At 39.2% G+C, this 26460-nt stretch overlaps 1 protein-coding gene across 2 annotated transcripts; it reads right to left on the reverse strand.

The window, feature by feature from the left end:
• Window positions 1-314: 314 nt before the first annotated feature.
• LOC105196378 lies at window positions 315-24799 on the reverse strand. 2 transcript variants are annotated; one of them, XM_011162302.3, is made up of 2 exons: window positions 9844-10960; window positions 315-7809 (listed from the first exon to the last, which is right to left on the reverse strand). In XM_011162302.3, exons 1-2 carry the CDS (start codon window positions 10865-10867, stop codon window positions 5408-5410), a joined length of 3426 nt encoding a protein of 1141 aa, XP_011160604.2. In that variant the 5' UTR covers window positions 10868-10960; the 3' UTR covers window positions 315-5407. The 2 variants fall into 2 exon arrangements, 1 of the variants encoding a protein (XP_011160604.2); XR_005574498.1 differs by lacking the exon at window positions 9844-10960 and adding an exon at window positions 23466-24799 and having other exon boundaries at window positions 7715-7809.
• Window positions 24800-26460: the final 1661 nt, after the last annotated feature.

The raw sequence follows: 26460 nt of genomic DNA on the forward strand, positions 1-26460 counted from the left end.
CGCCACGAAGAGAGAATTGTCCATTGTCTCCTTTGACGGCCGTAATTGATGCCGGGTCCTCCACGTTACATCCGGTTGCGTCTTCCCTCCTTCCCTTCCTCCCTCCCTCCCTCCCTCCCCTCTTGATATTGCCGGCGATACAATAAAAATGAAATCCTCTTGGCAGGCAGACGCGATAGAACAGCGCACGGCGACAGCCGCGGTGCGCTGATTCGGCTACGGCGTACGCTCCTCTTCATCCGAAAAAGAGTCGGATGTCGCGGATGCGACTTGACGTCGCGCGGCTCTCCCGCTCGCGAGGAGATTCGAGAAAAGTATCACGGGCATAACGGGCACGTAGAAGAGTTTCGTATACATCAAAGAAACGCGACGGAAACCTCTTCCGCCGCTTGATCTCGCGACGTTATTAGGAAGGATGACTATGTGATACGGACTACTTTATTATCTTATTACACGCGATACGTATATGGAAGAGATACCTGCCACACCCCCGTACAATTATCCGATTCATCCGCAATAGTAACAATATTTATCTATAAATTACAACTGTATCTAAACATTTATCACCGAGAGCTAATTTTATATTTTTCCTGTATTAATTTGAACATTTTACGTGTCATAGAGACTCCTTCCCTTTTGGTGCCCCTTGCACAGTTATGATAATTATCTTAATATTTCAGAGATTCTTGCGAGGAATTTTTTCGCGATTAATAAATTGCCGAAAACAATTGGGCGCAATTGTTTCTTTAAGAGCACGAAAAGTATCGTTATAAAAAAAGCTAAGAAGCTGAACCAAGTTATGATGAACATGTTTTAAATTATGCGTTAAGAGAAATTTAATAGGAAATTTGAAATTTGTAGAAAAGCCAAGAAATTAAAATATGTTGAATTATGCACCAGGAGAAATATTTAAAAAATTCAAAATGTGTATAGTCTATCATCTTCTATCATCATGTGTTCTATCACGCTTATCCGAAGAAGTGTTCCACTAATTGTTTTCAGCAATATTATTAAGTTTCATACGCGTCTCAGGTATCTAGGCTACTAAACTAACAGATGGTCGCTAGGATACGGCGAGGCATATAACATCCCGCGAATAAATTACACAATCATTGTAACTAATAGAAGGCACTAATTGAACGTATTCAATATAGCGCACGCGTAGTGGCGTCCGACACAAAATTTATTCTTCTCTTTTCCTCGTGTTTTTCTCTTACTCTGTCCCCTCCCCCTTTCCTTCCTCCCCCTCTTATCATCGACGAACATCGGATGACCAACAATTCAATATCGTCATGCTGCAGGATGAATTGATCTTTCGCATCGAAGCCTTTTACGCATCCGTGACATCGGGAGGGAGAAAAGGAAGAGGAGGAGGAGGAGGAAGCACGATATTGAAGGTTGTGGGTTTACGAAGCTCCGCCAGCGGGCCCCAAAAATTTGGGTCACTGGTCCGACTGGGCACGTCATGGGAACTGTGGTATCACGGATCTCTTCCCTCACTCTCCCATTCCCCTTCGTGGTGATGGTTTAGCCTCTGCCCATTTGAGTCATCGACGTGTCGGTTCATCAATTTCGCGTTCCCCCTTCATCTGTGTATTACCTTCTTTTCTACGCTACTCTAGCCGTAATTGCTAAATAATGTGTGAAATGATATTTTATTACGGAAATTCACTCATCCTAATTTTTTTCGCCGTTTTTCCCCTCTTTTTTTAATAAAACCGTGAGCGGGGCGCGCTCTCTTTGAAATTCGCACTTATCTCCGATAATTTATCTTTCAATCCTGCTACTGCTATTACCTTCTATGTAACGTCATCTTCTTCTAATTATTTGCATCTGCCTTACAGCCATTTAATCATCCTTTGCCTTGCATCTTCTTCGTAAGCGGCGACGCGTTCCCTCAATTATCTCTCATCTTGCGTCTTTTTTATAGCACTCCTTATTTGTTTTGCTGTTGTTTTACGATGCTGCGCGCTTCTGTTAGCTGCTCCGTGTATCGATACTCTTATGCCTTATATGTTCGTTGCGCGTGAATTAATCAACAGTACAGTTAGACGCGTTGTGACCATGCCTCTGTTTACGATTCGCGTGTACGATCACGAGAACCTCGCTCGTCTCATTGTCGGGCAGAAATAAAAGCTCCATGTCTCTCTCTTTCTCGTCTCTTCTCCTCGGTATCTTCTCCTTCATATCTGAATCTACGCTTCTCCTTGTTCCACACCGAAGAGACAACATCGCACGACAGACCGTATAACCTTCGGGACCGTAAACCCGTTATATCATTATATTCAACAATAATCCGCGGTCCATATACCCCGCGCAAACATCAGGACAGACCGCCACGCGAACTGTCCTAGATCCCTTTTCAACGCCGTCCTTTGTTAGAGCTCGCCTGTAATTTGGCCCGTTGTCCGCTCGGAGCTGACGCTGGCATCCAAAGTCCGGAAGCGCCGACTACCGCCTCTGATGACTATCCGAAAACAAATCCCCTGCCTTTTTCACCGTAGCTGGCGATTATTCCATAACAGCGATAACGTCGACAGTAGCGCGCGTGCGACTTGACCGAACACCGTGACGCGCGCGCGAATTCATCCCGAATTTCATTGTGACGCGCGCGCGAGACGCGTTATTCGCCGGAGATCGAAACGCGCGCTATAAAATTCTACGGAAAGAACGTATTTACGATGTCGGGCGATCAAGTATCCCACGAGAAACCGCATTGCATGCGACGCGGCGCGGCGCGGCGCGGAGCCGGATCTTCATGCCTCTTTTACCTTTATTCCGTCTTAAACGTAACGGTAAATTGAAAAAAATCAATTGTCCATACTCCGCATGCAGGTTCAGCATTAAAAGCCTCCGTGCCATTGTAACATCGCGTTCTTGAATCTCAGAAATGCACGTAATGCCTTTATCATTATTCTCCCTATCGAGCCCTATATCTTTCCGACCGCGATTTTATCGCCACGAACAATTTCCTTGGTAATTATTTATTTGCTGTACAAAACATTATAAATGTTTTTAACAAAGCGCCACTGCCAAGTTGATTATTATGAAATTGCTGGTCGAGAGTTGAGCCACAGAGAGAATGCCTGAAAGATAGAGAGCGGAGGAAGTGGTCCGGGTAAGAAGGGCACGAGAGAAACATGACAAGATTGTATTGCGGTAACAATCATTTAATTGAACATCAAGTTTTCATAAATAATGCACATGTACAATGCATATGACTTTATACAAATTATGTTCCGTGATCAGCGACTACCGCAGCGGAAGCAGCAGCAGCAACGAGAATTCGAGGATCGAGTAGCGAGAGAGAGAGAGAGAGAATCGCACGGAAGAAAAAAGCATTCAGCCAGTGTCCGTGAGCTCGACGACTAACATCGAGAACCGTGAGAGTGTCCCTGCGATTACGATCGAGAATTATTCGTCGATCCGTCGAAAACTCGCACCTCGTCAACGTTCATCGTTCGATTTAGTATTACAGGAAAAATAAACCCGTACATAGATCCTTTTGTCGCGCAGGACCGTGAGGGAAGTGCAATTAAGTAACTAAGTCGTACAATATTTTACACACGGTGAGAGGTCGTAACTAAAAGAGAGATAAAAAGGAAACGGGAGGGGGAGGAGGAAGCTTAAATAAGAGCGGCTATCTTACAAGGTACGCGGAGTCAAGTATCGAGGGAAGATAAATTAAATGGGAGAACGAGGGTACGGTAGAAGGGACGTAAAATAAAAAGCTATATAAATAAGAGAAAACTAGAAGCTATTCCTTAATGCGCTACGTTCGAGTTTAGGTACATCTTGAGCGCGAGTAGGCACGCGCCCGACTGCGTATTAATACAGGATTAATCATTTTCTTCGCTTTCTTCTACCCTATGGCGCGCTCATTGACGTTGAGTTATATCTTGATGAGAAATTGTATCTTGATGTAACGCAGTGTCATATCGAGTATCGTGATCCATATTCCGTGAAACAGAAGAAGGCGAAGAAAATTGCTAGTCTCGTATAATATTTCTACTTGAATATTTGAGGTGGCAGGGTCGAGAAAGCAGAGGTTCGATTTTGTTTTCAAAACTATCCGACAGCCCAAATAATACATCGAGAAAACATTCTCTTAAACAATAAAATTTTCAATATCAGCTTGTCTCGCGCCAAACTCAATATTATAAATTTTATTACTTAAAAATTTCTTTACAAAGTACAGGCACCACAACGAACTGGATTGATATCACCCATTGGATTACGTACCGTTCGATTAGGATCCAGGAGACCACTGTTCCTAGCGTTCCAGACAGCATTTGGGTTATCTGGATTTTTAGCGTATATAGCGAACGTGTGATGAAAAATCAGTATAGTACAATACAGCCGGTATAACACAGTAATCGCGCGAACGTAGTTAATTGAAACAAAATTATTTTCTGATAAAAAGTAGTGGCCATCGACGATTTCACCCATTCTAATTTTCAATTTTTAGTTCTCCCAAGAAATATGTATTATCACATAACAGAAAATATGTCAAGAAAAAAATATTTAAAAAAATTTTTTTAAATCTTTCTGTCTGTTGTCATATATAAATAAATAAATATAAATATATACATTTATATATATTTATATATGAAACTTTTTATATATACATACATTTACAGATAACGTGCGGATGTATATAAAATAAGTAAAAAATTTCGTAAAGTTTTTTTTATCGCTTTCAAGGAATCTAGATTGAAGCGGAATCGCGTTTGCGAACAAGAATTGGCACCGATGAAGTCATGCACCGATGAAACTATCAAAGAGATTTCCAGATAAGTCATACTTGAAGCTTGTCAATACTGAAGTTACTATTTTACTTCATTATTGCACTCGTGCTTCAAGAATCACTTGGATTTGCACCGTTCAGGCATCAGGTTGGCAACTGGTCCTTAATCGATTGTCGTGTTGCGATTATAACTAAATTAATATAACTCAGCCGTATTTTCAATAATAATAAAGCTCGTACCTATGAGTAGTCTGATACGATTTTAACACAATGCAGTACTGGACCGTGAGCTCTGAACATTGAACGCCGAACAAGTCATAACAATAGAGAGTAAATATTATCTTAGTTTTTATTGTTATTTCTGATCAAGATTCAATGATGCTCAGCACAAGAGGCCAAGCAGCTCGTTGAAATTCCATCAGATTTCTTTTCGAAGCTATTGAAGATACAAACTTTGCAGCATTTATCCTGACTCTGATAGTTAAAATTTACACAGTCACTACATCGACATGTTTCATCATAAGCACATAACATCATAAGTACTTCAGTAGTATGTCCAAGTGTTCTTATTTATATTTGTCTTATTTAACTAACTATTAAAATAACTACACTATTTTCTATCTTATAAAGTATGTCTGTTCGATTGGAAAAAAAATCTGTCTAATCCCTGCCAATTCTTTTGTGAATCTGTTGATGCTTAATAAGATGCGCCTTTTGCCTGAAGGCTTTGCTACATACATCGCATCTGAACGGTTTTTCGCCCGTATGCGTACGTAAATGTACTTTAATATTGCTTTTGTTTAGGAAACCTCTTTGACAGATATGACACCGATGTATTGGCTTATCCTTGCCACTCATTAAACCCGATTCCGTTCCGTATGGTAACGCACCGGCACCGGCGGATGGACCCTTTTTGGAGGGTGCGCCCCCGGAACCTGGTGAAGGTCGTGACCTCTTTCTGGGGTGGGAGGGCGCGGCAAAAGACGAAGTCAGAATATCGTCGGGACTACATGACGTGGACACTCGGTTGGGTGGGCTGAGCGGTGGAAATGGGCTCGTCGACGATGGGGTTTCACCACAAGACGCGTTCTGAAGATTCGCGGCGTTACCGGATTGCAGTCTCGCCTGCAGTAACGGCGCGTAATCGAGTTTCTGCGTGAGCAAGTTCTGTAACGCAGAGCCAGCATGTTGCTGATTCTGCGTTGACGGAGTCGTTGTCACGTAAATCTGATGAGACGCGAACGTGCTAGGCGACGTGGTCTCTTGATGGGTCTTAGGCGAACAGTCCGTTATCCAATCGGCGATGTCTATCCAGTCCCTTGAGGCGTCTGTATCCTGCTCGGAACTGGGACCATTTCCATTGCCCGGCACGGTTGTGTCTGCTATCGCAGAACCGATGATCTGAGCTATATCTTCCATGTCCTCGTAGATTATCTGCTGCGTTGACTGCGGTAGCTGTTGTTGCTGCTGTGGATTGTGAGGATGGTGATGTTGCGGTTGTTGATGATTTTGCTGCTGCTGTTGCTGTTGTTGCTGCTGTTTCTGGCTCGCCTGCGGACACGGCGTGCTAGAAGACACTACAGGCGACTCGAAGAATTCCTGATTGGAGGATGGTGTGGGAGAAGCAGATCCCACCTCGATTGACGATCTTTGGCCAGACGAAGCTATCGTATGATAGTGATGTCCAGGGATGCCATTGATCTGAAGGTGTCCCGTGTAATTGGTGAAGGGTGGAAGCGGAAGTAGCTTCCCCTCCGATTGCTCGGAGACCGTTGTACCGAGGATCGAGTCCCAATTATCTTGAAATCCGACGGCCGTCTGTTTTGTATCCGGGACTCCTCCATCCAGGAACTCCGGCCCATTTGTCCAGGGCAACAGTAGACTGTCGATCTCAGCTGGCGAACTACCCACCACAATCCCGGAACCTTGGCTGCTGTGCGGCGGCTCGACGCCAGATGAGGTCAAGTGTGGCGGCGCCGCCGGCGGGCCCGATTGTGTCGCGTATTTCATCTCCGTTACAATGTCCGATGTTGGCGAAATGGTGTCTAAGTAATGTGGCAGGGCCGCGTGCTTCACCAGCGATGCGTCGCTGGTGCTTCTTCCCGCGCAAAAGGATTGCTGCTTATAATTGCTGCTATTACGGGCAGCAATGGTACAAGCTACGTTTGTCTCTATAGCGGGCTCGCCCTTTGACCCTGAGCCCGTCTCCAAGATGAAACCTGCGTTGTTAAGCCTGTAACCTGGCACTACGGGCGATTCTTGCTGCGGTGGTGGCAGCTTACGTTGTTCTTCTTTCACCGTTGGTATCGCCCTCGAAGAGTACTCTTTCAAGCAACTGTTGTTTCTATCCACATAGACGTTGTCACCGCTGATACCAATGCGACCGATCGGCAGGTTCCTCACCGAGTTCAACAAGTTGTCGTATGTTGTGGACGGAATGAATCGGGAGGACGACGAGGATGATCCGCTACACGACTGCCGTTGCTCCTCCGGGCACACACCGTGAAACTCCGTCTTGTTCCTGAAGTTTAGGGACTGTACCTGCTCGTTGTAGAGCACGTTAGTAGCTGCCGGCGCTGCGTTGGTAGCAGCGATGCTACGCGTGTTTGTCGACGTGGGCGACGTCTTGAGTAACTTTTTGGACACCTTTTGGAAATTAGGTTTCTCCGAGCACAGGTAGTCAGGTACCTGTGTCTGCGCGCGATGTGTCGACGACGACACCGATTCAGTGAGAGCCGGCGGAGTAGTTGCGAGAGATTCTGGTGACGATGGAAGTTTGTAGCAGCCAGACGGATTTAGGGTACCACACACGTTCGCACTAGAGCCATTCGATGACGGAAACAAAGGATTGTACAATGAATTTTGATAACCTTGAAAGTTACCGTCGTTACTGGATGGCTGTTGGCCCGCGACTTGATACGGAGGTCTTTCGAACTGACAGTCACCAGTGTTGAACAGCGATTCCTGCTCGTACTGAGGAAATTCCGAAGTCAGGGGCAATAACGGGCGGTAATTTTGTGCACTGTTGATACTGTTGCAACCACCAGCGAAGCTGTGGCACCCTGAAATACAGAAAGAACATCGATTGGCAGTGGTAAACTATAAAAGTAAATTGAATAGGAATAGGCATACTATAAAAAAAAACATACTTTTATCGTAAAAAAAAACAATGTCCGTATTCAAATATTTTTATTCTTACATAAGTATATTTTCTTAGGTCCAATATTATTTTCTTCACTTTTACTAGAGTAGCAAATTATTTGAATAATTGCACAAGCTCAGTTTTTATTCTTTTAGAGTGGTGTTTCACTCTAAGATTCGGAGAGGGTGTATCGTACATTTGCTACAACAACATAACTTAAAAAAGTCGTCATTTTTTTTAATTATTTGCAAAAGAGAATGAAGAGTTTTTAAAATATACAACATTATTTTATTTTATTTTTTTTTGTTTTAGTTATGTCATTGTGTAGCAAATTAGCGATATGTAGATATAAAGGTTTAGATATATACATATATATGTAAGATAAATTATTACTATACTCTACTTACTTAAACAAATATATAAATATTTTTAAGTAGTATATATATATATATATATTAAAAATATTGTATTATTACTACTATTATCACCACTTGTTTAAAATTTAAATTAAATTAAAAATGAAATTACTATTATAATAAAAAAAAAGGGAGAAAAACAGTTTATAAACTATATGAAGATATAAACTGTATTAAGGGATGGGCATTGACAAAAAAGAGAGAAAGGGGGTTAATTAAAAAGAGGAAAAAAGAATCTTCTACGGGGCATTCCAAAGTCTCTTCGAGATGGATTCATGCTGAGGGAGAGAGAGAGAGAAAGAAAATGAATAGGAGCAAATCCGTGAGGCAAGTGAGGCATGCGGTACGGCTTGATGGTATGGTTGTAGTGGACGTTCGTACGGTGAATAGGTAGGTAGGTCTGGCCGATACGATCCGACGATCGCACTCGCACTTGCTAACATGTACGCATACACGCGACCGCACGCGGATGCATCATGTACGTGGCCGCTTCAGCACGTATTGTGCCTACATATTCCACGCGTAAACAAGTGTCAGTGCGTATATACACGTGGCGCGTACATACGTGTCGGGTAGGCGCAGATCCCTCTCTTCAAGAAGAAAGACTTGCTCCGGCTAACTGGGTTAGTGGCACATTATAGCCAGCCACGGCCGAGTACACTCAGCCGACCAAATTGCCGTGTTTAAAAATATATTTTTGTAGCGTATACTGAGCAACGCTACAGGCGAGATAAAAGTAAACAGCAAATGAGATATTTAATCTTGACATTTAAGATTAACACATCTCTTTGGTTTTATATTTCATACTTATGTCCGAATTTTTCTGAAATTATGATTATACACAATCTCGTGTATGACACGAAACATAAAGAATAAATGTAAAATAAGTTAACGTAATTTAACATTAATCATTGATAAATTAAGTATGAATGAGTGTAAATTCTTGCATCATAAATGCATACTAATTATATGCATACGTTCATACACAACAAAAAATATTTTTTGTTTCGGTAAATACATTTTCTTAAGCTATTATTTATTGGTGATTCAAAAAATTAATTATTTGTAACAAGATAATATTTTATTGGGACAAAAAAAATTATTGTAAACACAGTAATTATTTCTTTGAATTAATAAACTATAATTCAAGAAAATATATTTACCCGAGACAAGAAAGAAATTTTTTCACCGCATATTAGTAATATTAATTAATTACATTAACTTAAATTATTTAATTATAATTAACGTATTTATAATAGGACTACACACGTGTATAACACTAAACCAAAAATCTCAAATTTTGATAGCATTTAAAAATTTATAATTTAGAAATTGATAATGCTAGATAAAATAAAGTTATTGAACATAAACATATCTGCTCAAAGGTTTGAGAGACATTATCTAGCTTAACGTTTTCATGTATAAAAATGTGTGTAGTTTCATAATTAAAACAAAATATTTATAAATTATATTAATAAAACCTGAATGTGAAATTTGTAGCTTTATTGTAATTTTGATTTTTGGATAATGCTGCGTACCCACTGCACTTTTCTCGATACATCCCGCTCCCAAGTTGTTGGCTACGTTGATTTGTGTATCTGGGCAATTCGAAACATTCATAGAACTGTTTTCGATACACCTCGCTGCAAACTTGGTCTCTGCGTTGATTTTTGTATTTGACCAATTCTGAAAAATCGTTGGATTATATCTTCCTGTCAAGAGGTTTGCTGCATTTTGTGCATCTAAACGATGCTGGTCATTTATTGGATTATTCTGGATATATCCCGCTCTCCAGTTGTTTGTTGAGTTGATTTGTGTATTTGGACAATTCGAAATATTCATAGGACTGTTTTCGGTACATCTCTCTGCAAACTTATTTCCTGCGTTGATTTTTGCATTTGACCAATTCTGAAAAATTATTGGACTATATCTTCCTGTCAAGATGTTTGTTGTATTAATTTGTGCATCTGAACAATAGTTATTTATTGGATTATTTTGGATATATCCCTCTCTCCAGTTGTTTGCTGAGTTGATTTGTGTATTTGGATAATTCGAAACATTCATAGGCCTGTTTTCGATACACCTTGCTGCAAACTTGTTCCCTGCATCGATTTGTGTATTTGACCAATTCTGAAAAATCATTGGGTTATATCTCCCTGTCAAGACGTTCGTTGTATTAATTTGTGTGTCTAAACAGTGCTGGTCATTCATTGGATTATTCTGGATATATCCCACTCTCCAATTATTTGCTGAGTTGATTTGTGTGTTTGGACAATTCTGGATATTTGTTGAACCATTCTTCACATATTCAGTTGCCAAATTGTTTGCTGTATTGGTATGTGCATTTGGATAATTCATTGAACTGTTCTCGATACATCCCACTGTCAAGTCGTTTGTTGCATTGATTCGTGCATCTAGATAGTTCTGATCATTCATTGGACTCATCTCGAGATATCCCGCTTTCAAGTCATTTGCTGTTCTCATTTTTTGCATTACTGTGTTGTTCGTTACCAGAGTTTTCGGAGCTTTTCTTGCTTTAACGACTCTTAAAAGTTCTTTCATAGCTGCAACTTCGCAATCTTCACTGATCTTTTTTTATTTAGCGATATCAAAATTTTGACTTGCAGTACAGACGTGATACACTTTCCACTGGATTTTCCTCTTTGTTGGTGATCTCTATATAACATTAATAATATTAATAATAATCTATTTATTATAAGAAAATATATGTTAATAATTATATAAACATATTATATTTTTATCATTACTGATAATTATTCATGCATAGAAAAATAATGAGAATGTTGCAAAAAAATGAACAAAAAATGAACAATGTTAGAATTTATTAGATGAGCTGATAAGTGCAAATATAGATATAAGCATTCACAAATAGTGTATCATTCTGTATAATCTTTTATAGATGCAATAGATATTCACAGTTGTGTCAGTACCAATTTCGATCTCTAATCCCCTTCAATCAAAAATTAATTATTGATTGTACAAAAACACAATTTATATTTATGTGTTAAGAATGGAGAATTCACATACAGATCAAAATTGATTCTTATACAATATGAATGCTGTAATTAAAAATATATATACAAACATATAGATATTAGCCCATTGATACATTATTTGTTTATACATTATTTATTGATTTGAATTGCATTTATTAGTTTTTTCTAGAAACAAACTATTTATTTTGTTCATTGCAGAAATATTTCATAGATCCAATATTATGTAACAGTTTTAGTTGCAAATTTATTAAAATCTTCTAACTTTATATTTCTATGACATTTTAATATTGCATTATAATTTCCAAGATTACAACACTATTGCAACATAGTGCGTAAGTTGTGAATAATAGCTTATATGATTTGATATATTTACAATACATTGGGACAAAATTTATTTACGTGAACGCGTGTAAAATGAGCAAGAAATACTGAGATACTGAAAGAGTTGAAGTAGCAAGCAGCAAGCGTAGAGGGATGAATAATGAAAAGCTGGGATAAAAAGGTTAACGAAGCGATTTAACTACTATAATATTCTTATCAAAACATTAGTTAGCAGGTTTATGCGCTAAATAAACACCTATAAAGCAGAATAATGCCATGCACTTTTTATTTTTAGTTTTAAATTCATCATACACATACGTAAGCATACACATGCATACATAAAACAAAATGTTTTTCATTCAGAAAAAGCGTGCTTAATGTTATATTGTTATTGTATTATTTCTTGTTATTGTATTATAATATTGCATTATGTTATTGTATATTATTTATACAATTAATAAGTTAATTAGTTAACTTATAAAATTAGAGTGCGAGGAGAGTTGTACATATATATAATAAGCATGACTGTGTGTGTGTCTATAAATAATTAATGTTAGATTGGTGCCATTTATTACTAATTTTAACGTTAGTTTCATATTTTGAATTTGTACATCTATTATTTTATTGCAATCTTGAATAGCAATAAATAATGAATCGACACTCACCTGCATTAAAAAGTATATCAGCTATATCAAGTTGAAACACTATTAATGCACTATTTTTTTATATTTCATATACATGCACGTAGGATCGGTTGTTCCATCTCCGAATAAACTATGCGGTAAATCTATTACATGTTCGTGTAGGCGTAGACATTTATCCATTTAATAATTTAACACATAGTTTACTTAAAGGTAGAACAATCTGTTCTTAAGAAAATTTATTATTTTCAAATTAATATTGCACTCACAAATTACACAATTAAGATATATTGTATATCTATAACTAAAAGTAATTTATTAACGAAGTTATCTGTTATCGAATTTTTCGTAAGCTCGTAACGTTCAAGTTTCATCAATACACGATGAATAACGATCGGAATTAAAACGAACAACAGAATATACTAATAAAATGTGCTAGAAATAATTAAGTATAATAAAGAGCGCTGAACACGAAATAGCAAATCGAGAGAAGGAACAGAGTCAGAGAAAAAAAGTATGATCGAAGATAAAAAAAAAAATTAAAACCACAGACTATTATATATTACACTAAACCACTAGATCCTATTGAATTCGGATGATAAAATGTGATAGCCATCTCTACCGTGGGAAATACCACCTGTTGGGTTACTTGCATTTATTTTTATTAGATGTTTTATGCGTTTGCACATAAGTTAAGTCATAATTATTTATCATCAACCGCGCCGTTAAGGGAAAACTGGTATAATTTTGAGATTTGGAGCCTCGTAATATAATTTTTATCCCACACTGAATGTAGCTTCACACAATACGAAGGTCAAAGTTAGCGGTCTAGAGTAATATGTAGAAGTGTGTGATTCAAACGCACGGCATAACAATGCGATTCAATTTTCAGATCAATTTCCTGACTTGCTATAAAGATAAATAAAAGAAAAGAAAACAAATTTTACTCTTCCGGATTCTCAATGCGACCGCTGCTGCATGACGATTACGTACTTCCGAATTCGCAGAATCGGTAGATCCACCTGGTGCTATCTTCGCCGAAGAGAATGACCCTCACTCACGCAGAAGTAAGCGCCCTTCATTGCTCGCATCCTGTTACGCGAGAGGCTCAAATTAAGCATCCCTTTTTCTTTCAGTTTCGATTGACGTATCCGCGTGACCGTACAGTACAACGTCACGAGAAACGTGCAAATCAGACCCCCGCTGCCGGTCGCCCGTTCAAGTCCCATCCGTCGTAATCGTCGTCGTGTCGTCGTCGTCGTCATCATCATCGTCATCATTGTCCCCCTCTCACGGACCCTCCCTCCTCCCCTCTCCTCCCTGTCCCCTCTTCCCTATTTCACCTTTCCTCGTTCTGTCAGACTACTTTGAGTCCGTCCTTGTCGTCGGTTAGAGTCCGTCCTTGTCAACGGTAAACATTTCAGAATAAGCACTCCCTCTCTTCATAACTCCCTCTCTTCGGCGCTTAAGAAGCGAGAGGACAGGGGGTCCTCTCTCGCCGTGTACCGTTAGCCAACGGCGCGGACGCGCGCGGCGCGATCGCGCGGTGGGCCCGCGCGCGAGGATCGATCGAGTCAGCTTTTTCGGTCCTACGACGATGCCTCCGTGGGCTACTTATCAATGGGATCACCGGGTATCCGCGCGATACGACAAATTCGGCCGTACCGATTTGCGCGGAGCCGGTGTTTGCGATATGCCCGTGTTTATGGCGAACACGTTTCTCCCTCTTTAAATTTTTAAAAGCTATTAAACCACCACTTACTCTCCAAGAGGTTGCTCACATCGAAATTCTACCCAATATTTTCGCTGCAAATCAACATTTCCCTTATCGCAGCATTTTGTCATAATTCTGTCTAATAGTCCCTTTTTTATAATAGAATTGTCATAAAATTGTGATAGTGAAAATATTAATTACATATAAGAGATTTATAATTATTATTATTATATAATAACAATTATATGTTTCTTGAAACAACGTTGAAGAGATATTGCTTCGTAGATATTATTGACAAGACATATCAAAATCTCGTGAGAAGACAATGTATCTCTTTTTCGATATAGATCTAATATGTCTGACCTATAATGTCCATTTTCTACTTAGCTTCTTTTAAGTTCAAATGGTCTTTTACCCATAGAACAGGCTCTTACATCTTGCGACCCATTCATTCCTCCTTATCGTTAGATCATAAAAATGAAAAATTTTAATAACTTTAGATCAACATTTAATTAATAATAATTGCTGTCTAAGTTTAAAGGTCTTCTATCGACGATTTTTATTCCGCATTAATATACAGAGGAATTCTTACAATGAAAAATAAATTAACGAGCATATGAGGGAAATGAATATCCAATTAAATTAACAAATAAATGATTATTATTATTCCGGTTGGAAGAGGAAACATTTCAGGAGGCGTATCTGTCTATTTAAAATTTATCTTTATACTCGTATTCTCTATAAGAGTGACGAATAAATTTTCCTTCTCCTCGTTGCGTGGGGGATTTCCTAATTTCTTCCAGGAAGCTTCCACCGCAGGAGGCAGTCCCGGAACGAAATGTCCGTCCATCGGCACACACAGTCACGTGCACATGCATTTCGTTGGCGTGTGCGTGTCGCATTGATGCGTGCGCGCAGAAGGGGGTACCCGTATCCCATCCATTCGTTCGTTCGTTCATTCGTCCTCACAACGGGGGCCCGCGAGGCCCGCGAGGTCCGCGTCGAGAGGAGGTAGAGGAGCGCCGCGCCGCGCCGCGCCGTTCGCGAATATCCGTGCCGTGACTACAAGCCGAAACCATACCGCGCTCGCGCCTCGAGCCGCCGCCGCTGCGCTCAGTGGGGCGGCCGAAGTAGGCCGGAGCACCGTTACAGCCGGCTGCACGGCCGAAGCCTACGCAAATCGACTAGATTTTGCCCGAATGGCTTTCCTTTTCGTTGTGAAAAATGGCGCGTGCGAGCCGCGGTTTCCGCGCCGCCGACCCACTTCTGCGCGAGCGACCATGCGTGCGATTTTCCGCGCGATTCCCGCGCGCGCGCTCTGGACCTGTCAATCTGGTGACCAGGCCTCATGCTCGTCTTCCGTTCTTCATCTTCAGATTTTCCTATTTCCTCTAGCACGTTCATATTTACATTTATACTCTTGGTGACGTTTAAACGTTCCGGATTGATTACGACCGCGATTCATTTTTTTTTTTTTTGCAGCGATAGTTTGGACGGGGGAGGGGGAGTCCGTCCGATTTTTCCGCGCACGCGGAAAGGTTTAATCAGCCGCGGCGGCCAGCCGGAAGAAATGCGGCTCGGCGCGGCGCGCATCGGCGGCACACTTGTTCGCGCGATGACTATGCCCGGCTAAACTATATCGACACGTATACTGGGGAACGGAAGTAGGTCGAGGCACCGTTACTGGGTAGCCGAGAGAAGCTCGGGAGGCCTACGCAAGACCAGTCAGATTTTGCTAAGCCAGCTGGCCGGCCGCGGCTTTCCTTTTCGTTACGAAAAATGGCGCGTGCGAAACGCGGTTCCCCGTGAATGACCCACATCGGCGCCAAACGAGTCACGCTCGCGCGAGAGCGTCTTCGTCCTCGCTCGCTCGCTCGCTCGCCTCCATCCGTGGGCGACCGGTTGGGAACCGCTCGATACCCGTGACCCACACCGTAGCACGCAGAACCAGACGCGACCAAACGTGAAATTCATTTCCATACTTCCGTGTCCGGCTGTACGCGAAATGGATCTTTTCGCCTCGTTACGCAGCCGCGACGGACAACGCGTTCATTCGCGTCCCCGATTGACTCATTTAACTTTTTAAAACGTCGCCTCTTTTTTATTTCTTTGTTTAAACAGTCAATTCGAACGCAGTAGTTGCTTCAATTTTTTTTACCAAGGACTGAATTAACTATTTTCAGCCCTAGTAATTATTTTTATTATTTGTACATCACATACTCTCTCTTTCTTTTGTCTTATGTGAGACTAGTGAAATTTTGTTGTTGATCTTAACTATTATAGATATTATCGTATTAATAAAAAAAAATTAACCAAAGAGATCGTTATTCACAAATATTATAAAATATCTACGCTAAAAATAATTTTGTATAGAAAATTTTAAACAATATTGTTAATTAAATATTAATGTAAAAACTGATTTTTGTAATGCAGCAATTAAAGACGAAAACGACAAAGAGAATGAAAATATAGTGTGCTTGTTCTCTATTTGTAAATGAGAGAGTGTTTTAATTTATAAGAACGTTAAGTAGAAAATGGACTTTAGAGTCAGACGTACCGGATATCGCAAATGAGATATATACTATATGTCGCAGGTATTTGAAAAACTCGATTAGCCTGATTGTTAGCTATGAGAAAGCCCTTTGGTACTCGGAAACTCTCTTGATATTTCGGGAGGAATACTGACGACAGTTAATATATGCACTTGTCGCGATGACTTTCGTGTAAATTTCTTAAAAAAAAAAAAAAAAACAGATGAGTCAAATGAGGGTGCTATCTTTTAACTATCTTATAACGGTGTATTAGCGCGGCTACACTTGGGCACTTCATTAGTGACCCCATAAATATTGCCATTATGTGGGCATAAAGAAAATGTCACAAGAGTATTGTTACGTTTCTCTTATTGATTCGACTATTGATTACTTTTGGAAACGCGTCTGTATCGACAAAATTTAAGAAGATATCCAAATATTGTAATTTGTTTTAAATTTCATGCTAATTCGTGTCATATTTTGTGCAAGAAAAATAAAAATAAAAAATAAAAAACATTCTTTGACGAGATCAAAATTGATTGAAGATAAAAATAAAAATCTTTGAAGTTGCGTGTAGCTCGCTAATTGATGAAATGCCCGTTCGATAATATGCACAGTATCGAATGCTGCGTGGACAACTCCGACATTAAATATTCTGTATCTATCATATCTTTGGTATTACTCGTACATTACAGATTATTAGAATTTCACGATATAAAAGCTACGGGTCCAAAAATAATTTCATATTCATCAATGATGAAATTTTTAAGTTTAACGATATAAGATCAGAATATTCTACTGAAAATTATAGCAATTACTTGTTAATTATTTATTAAAATAAAATGCATAAAGTGGAGCAAAAAATGTAGTGAAGGGAAAAAAACTGAAGCACGGTTTGCAAAGAAGAAACAAGATAATTAAATCTTATTGCAATTTGATCATTCATAGGTGTTTAACTTTGAAAATAATTCTCTAAAGCAAAAATACAAATAGAAACGAAGGCAAATGTTCAATAAGACAAAATACAGGTTATAACGTTATATAGTTTGTAACTTTTTGACTATCATTATAAAGTTACATATTTAATAAAATTAACAAAGTCGCATGACTTTGTAAACATAAAATAAAAAAAATTTTTTTTTTAACGCACTTATTGCGCAAATAAATTTTGAAAGCATCTCGAAATATATTTTATTTAAAATTATCGTTGCCACTAAAAAAATTGATAAAACTGACGAAAAATTTTTTGAAGTTAATTTGTATTCGTGTGTGATTGAATTAAAAAATGTTCAGAAAAGCAATGCTAGTGTTTCGACTCGAGTAATATGATTCAGAAGATTCAAAGAAAATTCTCGCTGAAAATAATCGCGTCGTTCACTATCGAAGTTTGTTGAGATCAAAATGCATCAAATGGTTAGATACATGGATGCGTGCGATGTAAACTGGCACCGCTTTGCCATCGGAGAAAGTGCGACGACCCTTAAGGTAAAGGTTAAAGACGAGGAGAGACGGGATGGTGTCGAGGAAGTGCGCGCGGACTGGAGAACAGACATTCGCATACCGCGGTCGAGCCTGAAACAACACTGGTTTGTCGGCATTTCATGGCACTTTCGCCGCAAGGACAAGTTGCGTACGCATGAGACCCGAGCGCGCTATTGGAAGAGATTTCGAAGGCCGCGCAGACCCCCGTCCGCGACCGAACAACAGACAAGTTTAAAAGGTAATTGAACGCGAGATCGAGGCACCTAATTGACGCCTGAGAAATTGAGAATTGCTAATCGTTAATTTATCCTTGGAAAACTTTTGGGATATTTTTTTTCGTTGCTTCAGCTCGCGACTCAAATCAACTGCTCTCTTACAGCTCGTGTCGACTTTGAATTCTAAAAATAGTTCTAGAGAACAAAATGCTGGAGTACGAGATTTTTTCGAGAAGAGAATTTTTGGAAGATCTCTCTCTCTCGAAGACTCGTTTTAAGGACAGGCGCACGCGTCGGTTTTTATGTATTCCTATATATGGGCGATCGCTCGGATGGACCGACACGGATGATCACGCGGATTCGTGCAGTCACCGTGGACACGGCCGTGGGCGATCACCGTCGGGGTCCCCCATATCCACGGACGGCCGTGAGCGACCGTGGACGCGGCTCGCGGTATAGCTGCAGGCTCTACGGAACCGACGTGAGTCGGAAGACCCCCCTACTTCCAATGGAGTACCGGTTAATGTGGTACACTGACCTACTCTCTAGCCACCGCGGCACCAGCGAGAACACCCCACCACACTGTTGTTCTGTCGTCCTTCTCTCGCAGCCGACTACTTTTTCTCTCTCTCGTCTTTCCTCTCTCTTTCCTTGTCTCTCTCCCGCATTCCCTTTCCGCTTCTATTTCTCATCATTTCTTTCTCATGCCTCCCTCTCTCTCTCTCTCTCTCTCTTTCTCTCTACCTCTTTTTCTCTTACTTCTGTAAAATTATCTCCGTTCGAGTGAAATAGTGCCGGTGAAATATAACTAGCGTACAATAGCAGTATTTTTTATTAATTTTTATTTTAGTGCAACTATACGTATCGACACTCTTTTTTAATATTTTGCAAAATGTTCGATATGTAGAGCATAAAAAGATTCTTAATTGAACGTTTTATTGTGTTCCTGCGAAGAGGGTCACCGCAATGCGGCGAAAGTTATATATGAACCAACTTATATTCATGTTTCATGAAACGTAGGTATGCAAATTTAATTGTGTTAAAGTGTATCGATTTAAGCAAAGAATTGCGAGCATCTTTTAATGATTTAAATAACATATTAAGGCGATGCTTAATGTTAATTGATTAAATTTGTTGCAAGTATTATATAGTAAAATTGCCCCTAATGACTAGCAATTGCATCTTCCAACCCTAATACAAAACGCCTGCAGTAACAATTTGCTTTACAATTTGCGACGCAAATACAGAAAAATGAAGTATATATTCACCATATGTTAAGACATTCTCTGCATTAGCACTCTATTGGTGCCAATATACAGGATGTCCCAATACTTCGTTTACACTTTATTTTCGTGTCATAAAGCACTGATTGCAGGTATCGTATATAAAATTACGGTTGGAAACGATTATGAATTATTAAATGTCATGCCAACAAATTTGGTAGATTAAAAATAGTATATAACATCAAAATATACGAATCACTTAAATGAGCTTTCTGCATTAACGTGTGAACCATTCACAGTACTTCTCTACTGTTAAATGTATTGACGATATAACGCGATATAAATATAAAGAATATGGCAAACATATTTTAAAATTTTGCAAGAGAAGTAAAAACCTCTCTTTTTTTACTTTATCTTTCTATGAAAAATGCAAGCTATGAGAAAAATCAGACATCCCGGTGAATAGCACAATTTTAGATTCATTTATCGAGAATTATCGCTGTCGAAAGAACGTAAAAAATGTTCATAAGACTTGCCAAGATTTTTACATATTTATTTATTTTGTGGACATACTTAAATGAGATTTATCATTATTTTTATCATTATTTTTTGATGATATCTAGATTAACTAGAAGAATTAAGCAATTTTAATGCCGTCAAAGACAGAACATGATTTAACCAAATAATATTCTATAGAATTACACGGCCATCTCGCAGATTAAACGTCATCGATTCCCTACAATATTAATCGAGCGATTCTCGTAGAGGCAACGTCCCCATCGAAATCGAGCTGCGACGAAGAGGAGTCGTTGCATAAAAAGCACGCGCCACTAGAAATCGACGACCTGACACTGAGACTGTCCCGAGCCAATCGCGGATTGGCATCGAGGAGCAACGAACCGCCTTGCGAGATGTCTACAACCTCGAGCAACAAGTCCGGACCCCCACTAGCGAACGGGCAAGGAAGTCGTTCCGGAGAAATTTCACCGCAAACTTAGCAGCCTCCGTCCTCGTCGTTATCGTCGTAGTGTACATGGTTTATGTAGTAGACGTCGTCGATGCCCGAATCTAATAGTCGAGTCGATTCTTGCAAAATGCCGAAGAAACGGGGGAACGTGAAGACATAACCACGGAAATATGTAGTGAGCTTCTGTTCACTTTCGGTAACTCGAATTATTAAAAAAAATAAATAAATAAATAAGAACCAGAAAAATAAAGTAATAAAACAAGTAAATGAAAAGATAATGGTAGCATGCCATGGAATTTTATCCGTAGCAATGGGGGAGCTGCTACGTGTAATCTATGCAAAAATTAATCTCTAATGAGAGATGAGGCAGATCTCAAAAGGTTTGAAAACTATACGGGTTCTTTTCAAACATTATTTTTGTACCTTTTCATTTTACCTTTACCAAGGTGCGTATGGACATTGAAGACTATCTATCTTTTCTCCGGAAGACCTACCCGAAGAAGATAAATGAGTAAGGGTAAGTCCACTTGAATACCTGTTCAAAATTATTTTTACCTACACATGTATCACTAGGTTCACTAAAGAAAATTAACAATAGCATTGCAGACATGTTTCCATTGTTTCAGACATTCTTTCTATAGGTACTATTCAACGTTTACCGACTTCCGAAAAAGACTTTTTCGGAAGACCGCTACTTTTTTTTTTTTAACGGAATCCGTTAGAAGAACAGGTTGTACCAGAATGCACATAATATAATGCGGACCGTGCTGTACGGGAAAAAGACTACGGTAACCTGCCTTTGGCCAGAAAGTAGTGTCTTGTCGAAAATACTTGACCCTTTGACCTCTTTCAATCTTATAAGAAAATAAATAATTGTCTTTACTCACGCGGCTTTTTTTATGCTATACATTTTCGATTTTACAATCTTAAAAAAGTTAGCATATAATACGATATAAAAAATTAATACATAAGATTGTATTATATAACACAAAATTTTATATAATACAAAGAATTAACACGTTCTATTAAAACCAATAAGGAATCAAATTTGACAAATAAAAATTTAATTTTTATTTAAGTAAAAGTTGTCATAAATATACGTATGTGTAGATGCGTATGCATGTGTGAATACATGAGTGTTACTAACATCCTACGATAGAAAATTTTGAAGAAATTCTAGAAATTAATTAAAATGTGCTGTTTCACGTACGAACCTGGACCTATCAGAGGCTGATCGCAATAAATGGAATAGGAAACAGAAAGCAAAAAAGGAACAGTTCAGTATGTTGAATAAAGAACGTTTTATTTTTTTCCTGATATAAATAAAATAAAAAATATTTAATACGTTCCTTAGTCAACGGATTGAACTGTTTCTTATTCTTTGTTTCTTAGATTCTATTCGATTTATTGTGTGTTGAGCTTCTCAGATTCCCAGAAAATTTTGAAATACGTTTAAATATAAACTTGACCTTGTCGCAACGCGTGGTTTACGATATCGGGAAACGCGATGTAGGCTTCGATCGATTCGTCGCAAAATTATTGACTCGGGCGCACAAATAGACGACTACTTATCGTGAGTGGCGAACGAAGTTCTATCGTTAGAAAGCGTGGTAATTCGAGTGACGTATGTGGCACAAGAAGTACTAGACGACAAACGATTCGTAAAATCATGGAACTCCGCTACGCGACCGAGGTTTAGTGATATTCCAAAAACTCAAATTCCCTAACAATTTAGCAATAATTAGCATAATTAATTAATAATACAAATTAGCCACTGGCGCAAATCGTTCGTTGATCATTGATTTTTTTCTCTTTAAACGCATTAAATAATTAATAATTTATACAAAATAAGCTAATTATTCTTTTCTTAAAAAACCTCAGAATAAAAATATAAACACAATATAGATCACCAGCCAGTACTAACCGGCAAGTACACATATCCGTATATTATTATTAATATAGTATATAATTCAATTGCGTATAATTCAGTCACAGCATTCGTCCATGCATTTATTACAATTGTATATTTTGAATTGGATTACAGAAAAATTTAAGCCAAAAGTAGATACTTACAACGAATATACATTGAGGGAAATTTACTAAATTTTAAAAAATATTTATTTAAATAGTACTAATGAAATATTTACAAAGTTTAAAGTTATTTATTTAATACAAGAACCATTAATTTATTATTAAGTATTATTTTTTCTTATTGGGTAAATATTTATGTATCACAGGTAAATATTTTATAGATATTCAAAAAAATATTTATTAAAATTTAAGAACTTTGTCTCTCAATGTAATAAAAAACATACTAAAAAACAATTTTGAATATTTTATTGTACAGATATCTGTTTGCTGATTTGCATAGATATATATATATATATATATATATATCTCTGTTTAAATTTTCCTAAGATACAATGATTAATTTAATATATAAAAATTAAAATAAACTATAAATATATAAATATAAATATACATATATATTTATTTATTTATTCTATTTTTTATGTATTGAATTAATTAGATTTTACATGCAGATTTAAATGCAGAGTCTTCCTGGATTCTTGATACGACCGAAAAGAGTACCAACAAATATAACAATAACAAATCATGCCTGAAATAATATACGGTAATATACACACAAAAGTCGTTAGAAATCTATGTTTACAAGAAATTAATGTTTACGAACACAAATATGAGCTTTCAATTTTTTTTCAAAAACAATGCTTTGCTTATAATACTTGTCTTTCGTTTTTGATTGATTCCTTCCTGAGGAATCTTCTCAATTCTATCGCCGATCCGGAAGTACTTTGTACTAAACGTGCATACTTCAGTCTCCATAAGTATCTAAATGTATAAAACATGCTGGATCGTTTTTCACCAAAAAAAAAAAATTTTCAAACGCAAAACATACCAAACCGTTTGCTACCAAAAAAGAAACAAAATTTTTCGTCACGCGTTTTATTACGCATCGACCGAGAATGCATAACCATTAAATAAATAAAATAATAGTTACATCTTATAGATGCGGAGTGTAACTTACGTATAAGTAGCTTGGTATCCAGAATGGTTTTGTTGCTGGGCCTGCTCTACGGAATCTCCTCTTATAAATCTATCCAAAGAGCAAGGCACACTCTATCACCCGATGGCCCGGCTTTCCCCCCCTCCCCCCTGACAACGGATCAAAGATTTTTAGCACTTTTATCAGACCCGCGCGATTCACCTTTTCACGGCGGAGTGCCGAGACGGAAACGGGACGCGGCGCATTGACAACGGATACAAACGGCGAGACTCTTTAACACAATCGCGCGGGGCAAGTGAAATTGTACTGACGACGCGGCCGAATATTGTGCATAGATTCATCAGAATTCGTCCGAGAGAGAATCGATACGTCAATTTCACTCCACTTGTTAATCTTCGCTCTTCCTCGTTTCACTGCCAGGAGACCATAGGTAGACAGGCTCGAGCGAAGATCGCCGTGGATCACGAAGAAGGATTCCCGCACAAAGTCCTTGACCTAGCCCAGGCTCTCCTCCTATGCCTCTTCGATCTCTGTTGTCCTCGAACTTCATTCATCAGTATTTCCATCGACTTCATGGGCCAACGACACCCGAAGCTCCGTTTCTCGCTGACCTACTTCCTCCTTCTTCGATACTTGTAAACCACTGTTTTGCTAATAATTATTTATAATTATTCTAGCTCTGCTAGATATAATAATTTAACTTTGCTTTGCTTTCTCTCTCTCTCTCTCTCTCTCTCTCTCTCTCTCTCTCTCTCTCTCTCTCTCTCTATTTCAATTGCCACAAAGCTGAAAAAGTGCTACTGATAAAACTCATTAAAGTCAATATCATCAAAGTCATCGGTGACGGGCACCGATCATGTAAGAAAATTTTTGTTCCCGTCGATTCGAATCCTCAACACATGACACTAGTCCATCAAGGCCGTTCCGCGGAAAACGACCGACCGAAATCGCACGTTCAATTCACGTGTCCACTATCACAGAGAGAGAGAGATCCCGAGAAAAGTCACGCGGAAGTGTCCTTCGCGCGGTGTAGCCAGAAGTGGTGCTCGGCTACGTGCGAGTGCGTCGACTACTACTCCGGGCACCCTTTCGATGTCACGGAAAGGGTAGGCATCCTCGCGTAGGCACTCGCCGTTCAACGGTGAACGAGAACTCGGCTCTAAGTCCCGAAAGTAGACCAAGTAGAAACGTACTGTCTGACTTGTAAGCCCTTACTGCTGCGGGCCTTACGATAGCGGCCGACTGGGGCCGAGAGGCCTCGTTACAACGATCCGGGAGGACGTGGACCCCCCACTCGTGCAACGAGTGTTGTTCCTCCCGCTCCTTTCTCACTCTACCAGTCGCCGCTGCTCTTCTTCCGCTATCCACCGATATGCTTTCCACCGCCCCAGCAGACTCCCGTGCTACCCTATCCGTCATCCCACCACTTCTCATTCGTGGTATCATACAGGGAATGATCTGTATAACGGTATCTTATTGGGTAGTCTCCCTGTGTCAGATATTTCGGGTCTGCCCACTAGGTGAGGGAACGTGACACGCGTCGATATATATTAAAAAATATCCTAAAATTATACCGCGAGTATACTCCGTACAACGGGGAAATGTTAATTTTCTTAAATACCTTACGATTGTCCCTAAAATTTAATTAATAATAATAGCATTTATTATATAAAATAAGTTTTTAAACAATGGTTATAGTAAAATTTGTTATATATCTGATGAAATTTAATATTAATTTTAGTTAACAAATTTCTTATAACTAACAATTGAACATATTAGTTACATAAAAGAAAAGCCGCTGTAACACACGTGACGTGTGTAATTAACAACATTAAAATTTTTAATTATTTTGGCCATTCGACTGGCGGAGCTTTGTGCGCGGCAGCGGAATTATTAGGTCGAAAAAATAAGGACGGCTCGCAATGACGATTCGAGCGAATCGATTCGCTTTCGACGGAAGTTTCCTCGTTGTTTTTAAATGTTATTTTACGTTAATATTAACGACGGCGTGCGGACGAGGAAACAAGATAAAAAAAATTCGGAAACGCGGCGAGCGCATTTTGCCCCGTTTTTTTTTTTTGCTTTTTTCGAGAGGCGATGCAACACGTACGCTAAGGTGTCGTGAATTCATATTGACCAACGAAGAATTCATTCTTCTTGCGGCGCGTTCGCGTTTTGAGTTTAATTGGCAGAAACGAGATTTCGAAATGTTACACAGTTACCTTCACTAATAACGCGCGCGATGAGGAAGAGAGGGGCGGGTTAACGAAGAAAGAGAATACGAAGAAGCGAACACATGGCGGCCGAGGCGGATGGAACACGCGCGTCCGTATAAGTACAACAATAGATTTACAAATTCAAATTGTAAATTTCCTTTTCGTGGCGTATTCCCAAAATTAAAAGTAGAACAAAATGCAATAGTGGAACTAAATGCAAAAGAGATTATACGCAAGAAATTGCGTGTATATAAAATATTGTACAAGATTAAATGTATCACGAAATAAACTTCTACTGAAATCAGATGAAAAAAATTTAGGGGCTAATTTAAAATGTGTCGAACGATTTATTCGCAAGTCTTCAGTAAATTCAGTAATTTTATTGAAGACTTAATCGGAGACGCAGTGTGACGGTCCACTGCGGGGGTTCCGTTTCGGCACCAAGGCTGTGGAACCGCATCTCGGTAATTGAGGCCGCCTTTACGAGTGTTGTAGCACGTCGTACATTTTCCTGGAAGGACTCGAGAGGCCTCAAGTAAAGGGATGTTCGTACGCTTTCAGCACATACCTCGTCATGGTCTCTTATCGCAGCCATTGAACGCGATGCGAGCGCGGATCGCTCGCGCCGAGGCGCATTGCGTATGATGCATGCAGTTAATTATATTCTTTTCGCCGCTCGCTCGCACGCTGTCTCTCTCTTTCTCTCTCTCTCTCTTTTCGTCCCCTCTCCCGCGTACTCTCTTTCTCTCGACCGCTACTTTACGAGTGGAGTAAGTCGGCTTTGCCCAGGACACACATCG

This window comes from Solenopsis invicta, chromosome 4 (assembly GCF_016802725.1).
Source record: "Solenopsis invicta isolate M01_SB chromosome 4, UNIL_Sinv_3.0, whole genome shotgun sequence".
Classification (NCBI taxonomy): domain Eukaryota; kingdom Metazoa; phylum Arthropoda; class Insecta; order Hymenoptera; family Formicidae; genus Solenopsis; species Solenopsis invicta.

What these genes read in the sequence shown, in the direction of transcription:
- LOC105196378 (XM_011162302.3), bottom strand. Translation starts at nt 10,867, where the DNA reads ATGAAAGAACTTTTAAGAGTCGTTAAAGCAAGAAAAGCTCCGAAAACT. An exon ending in TATCGAGAAAAGTGCAGTGG is followed by an intron (nt 7,810 to 9,843) that starts GTACGCAGCATT and finishes TCTGTATTTCAG; the next exon opens with GGTGCCACAGCTTCGCTGGT.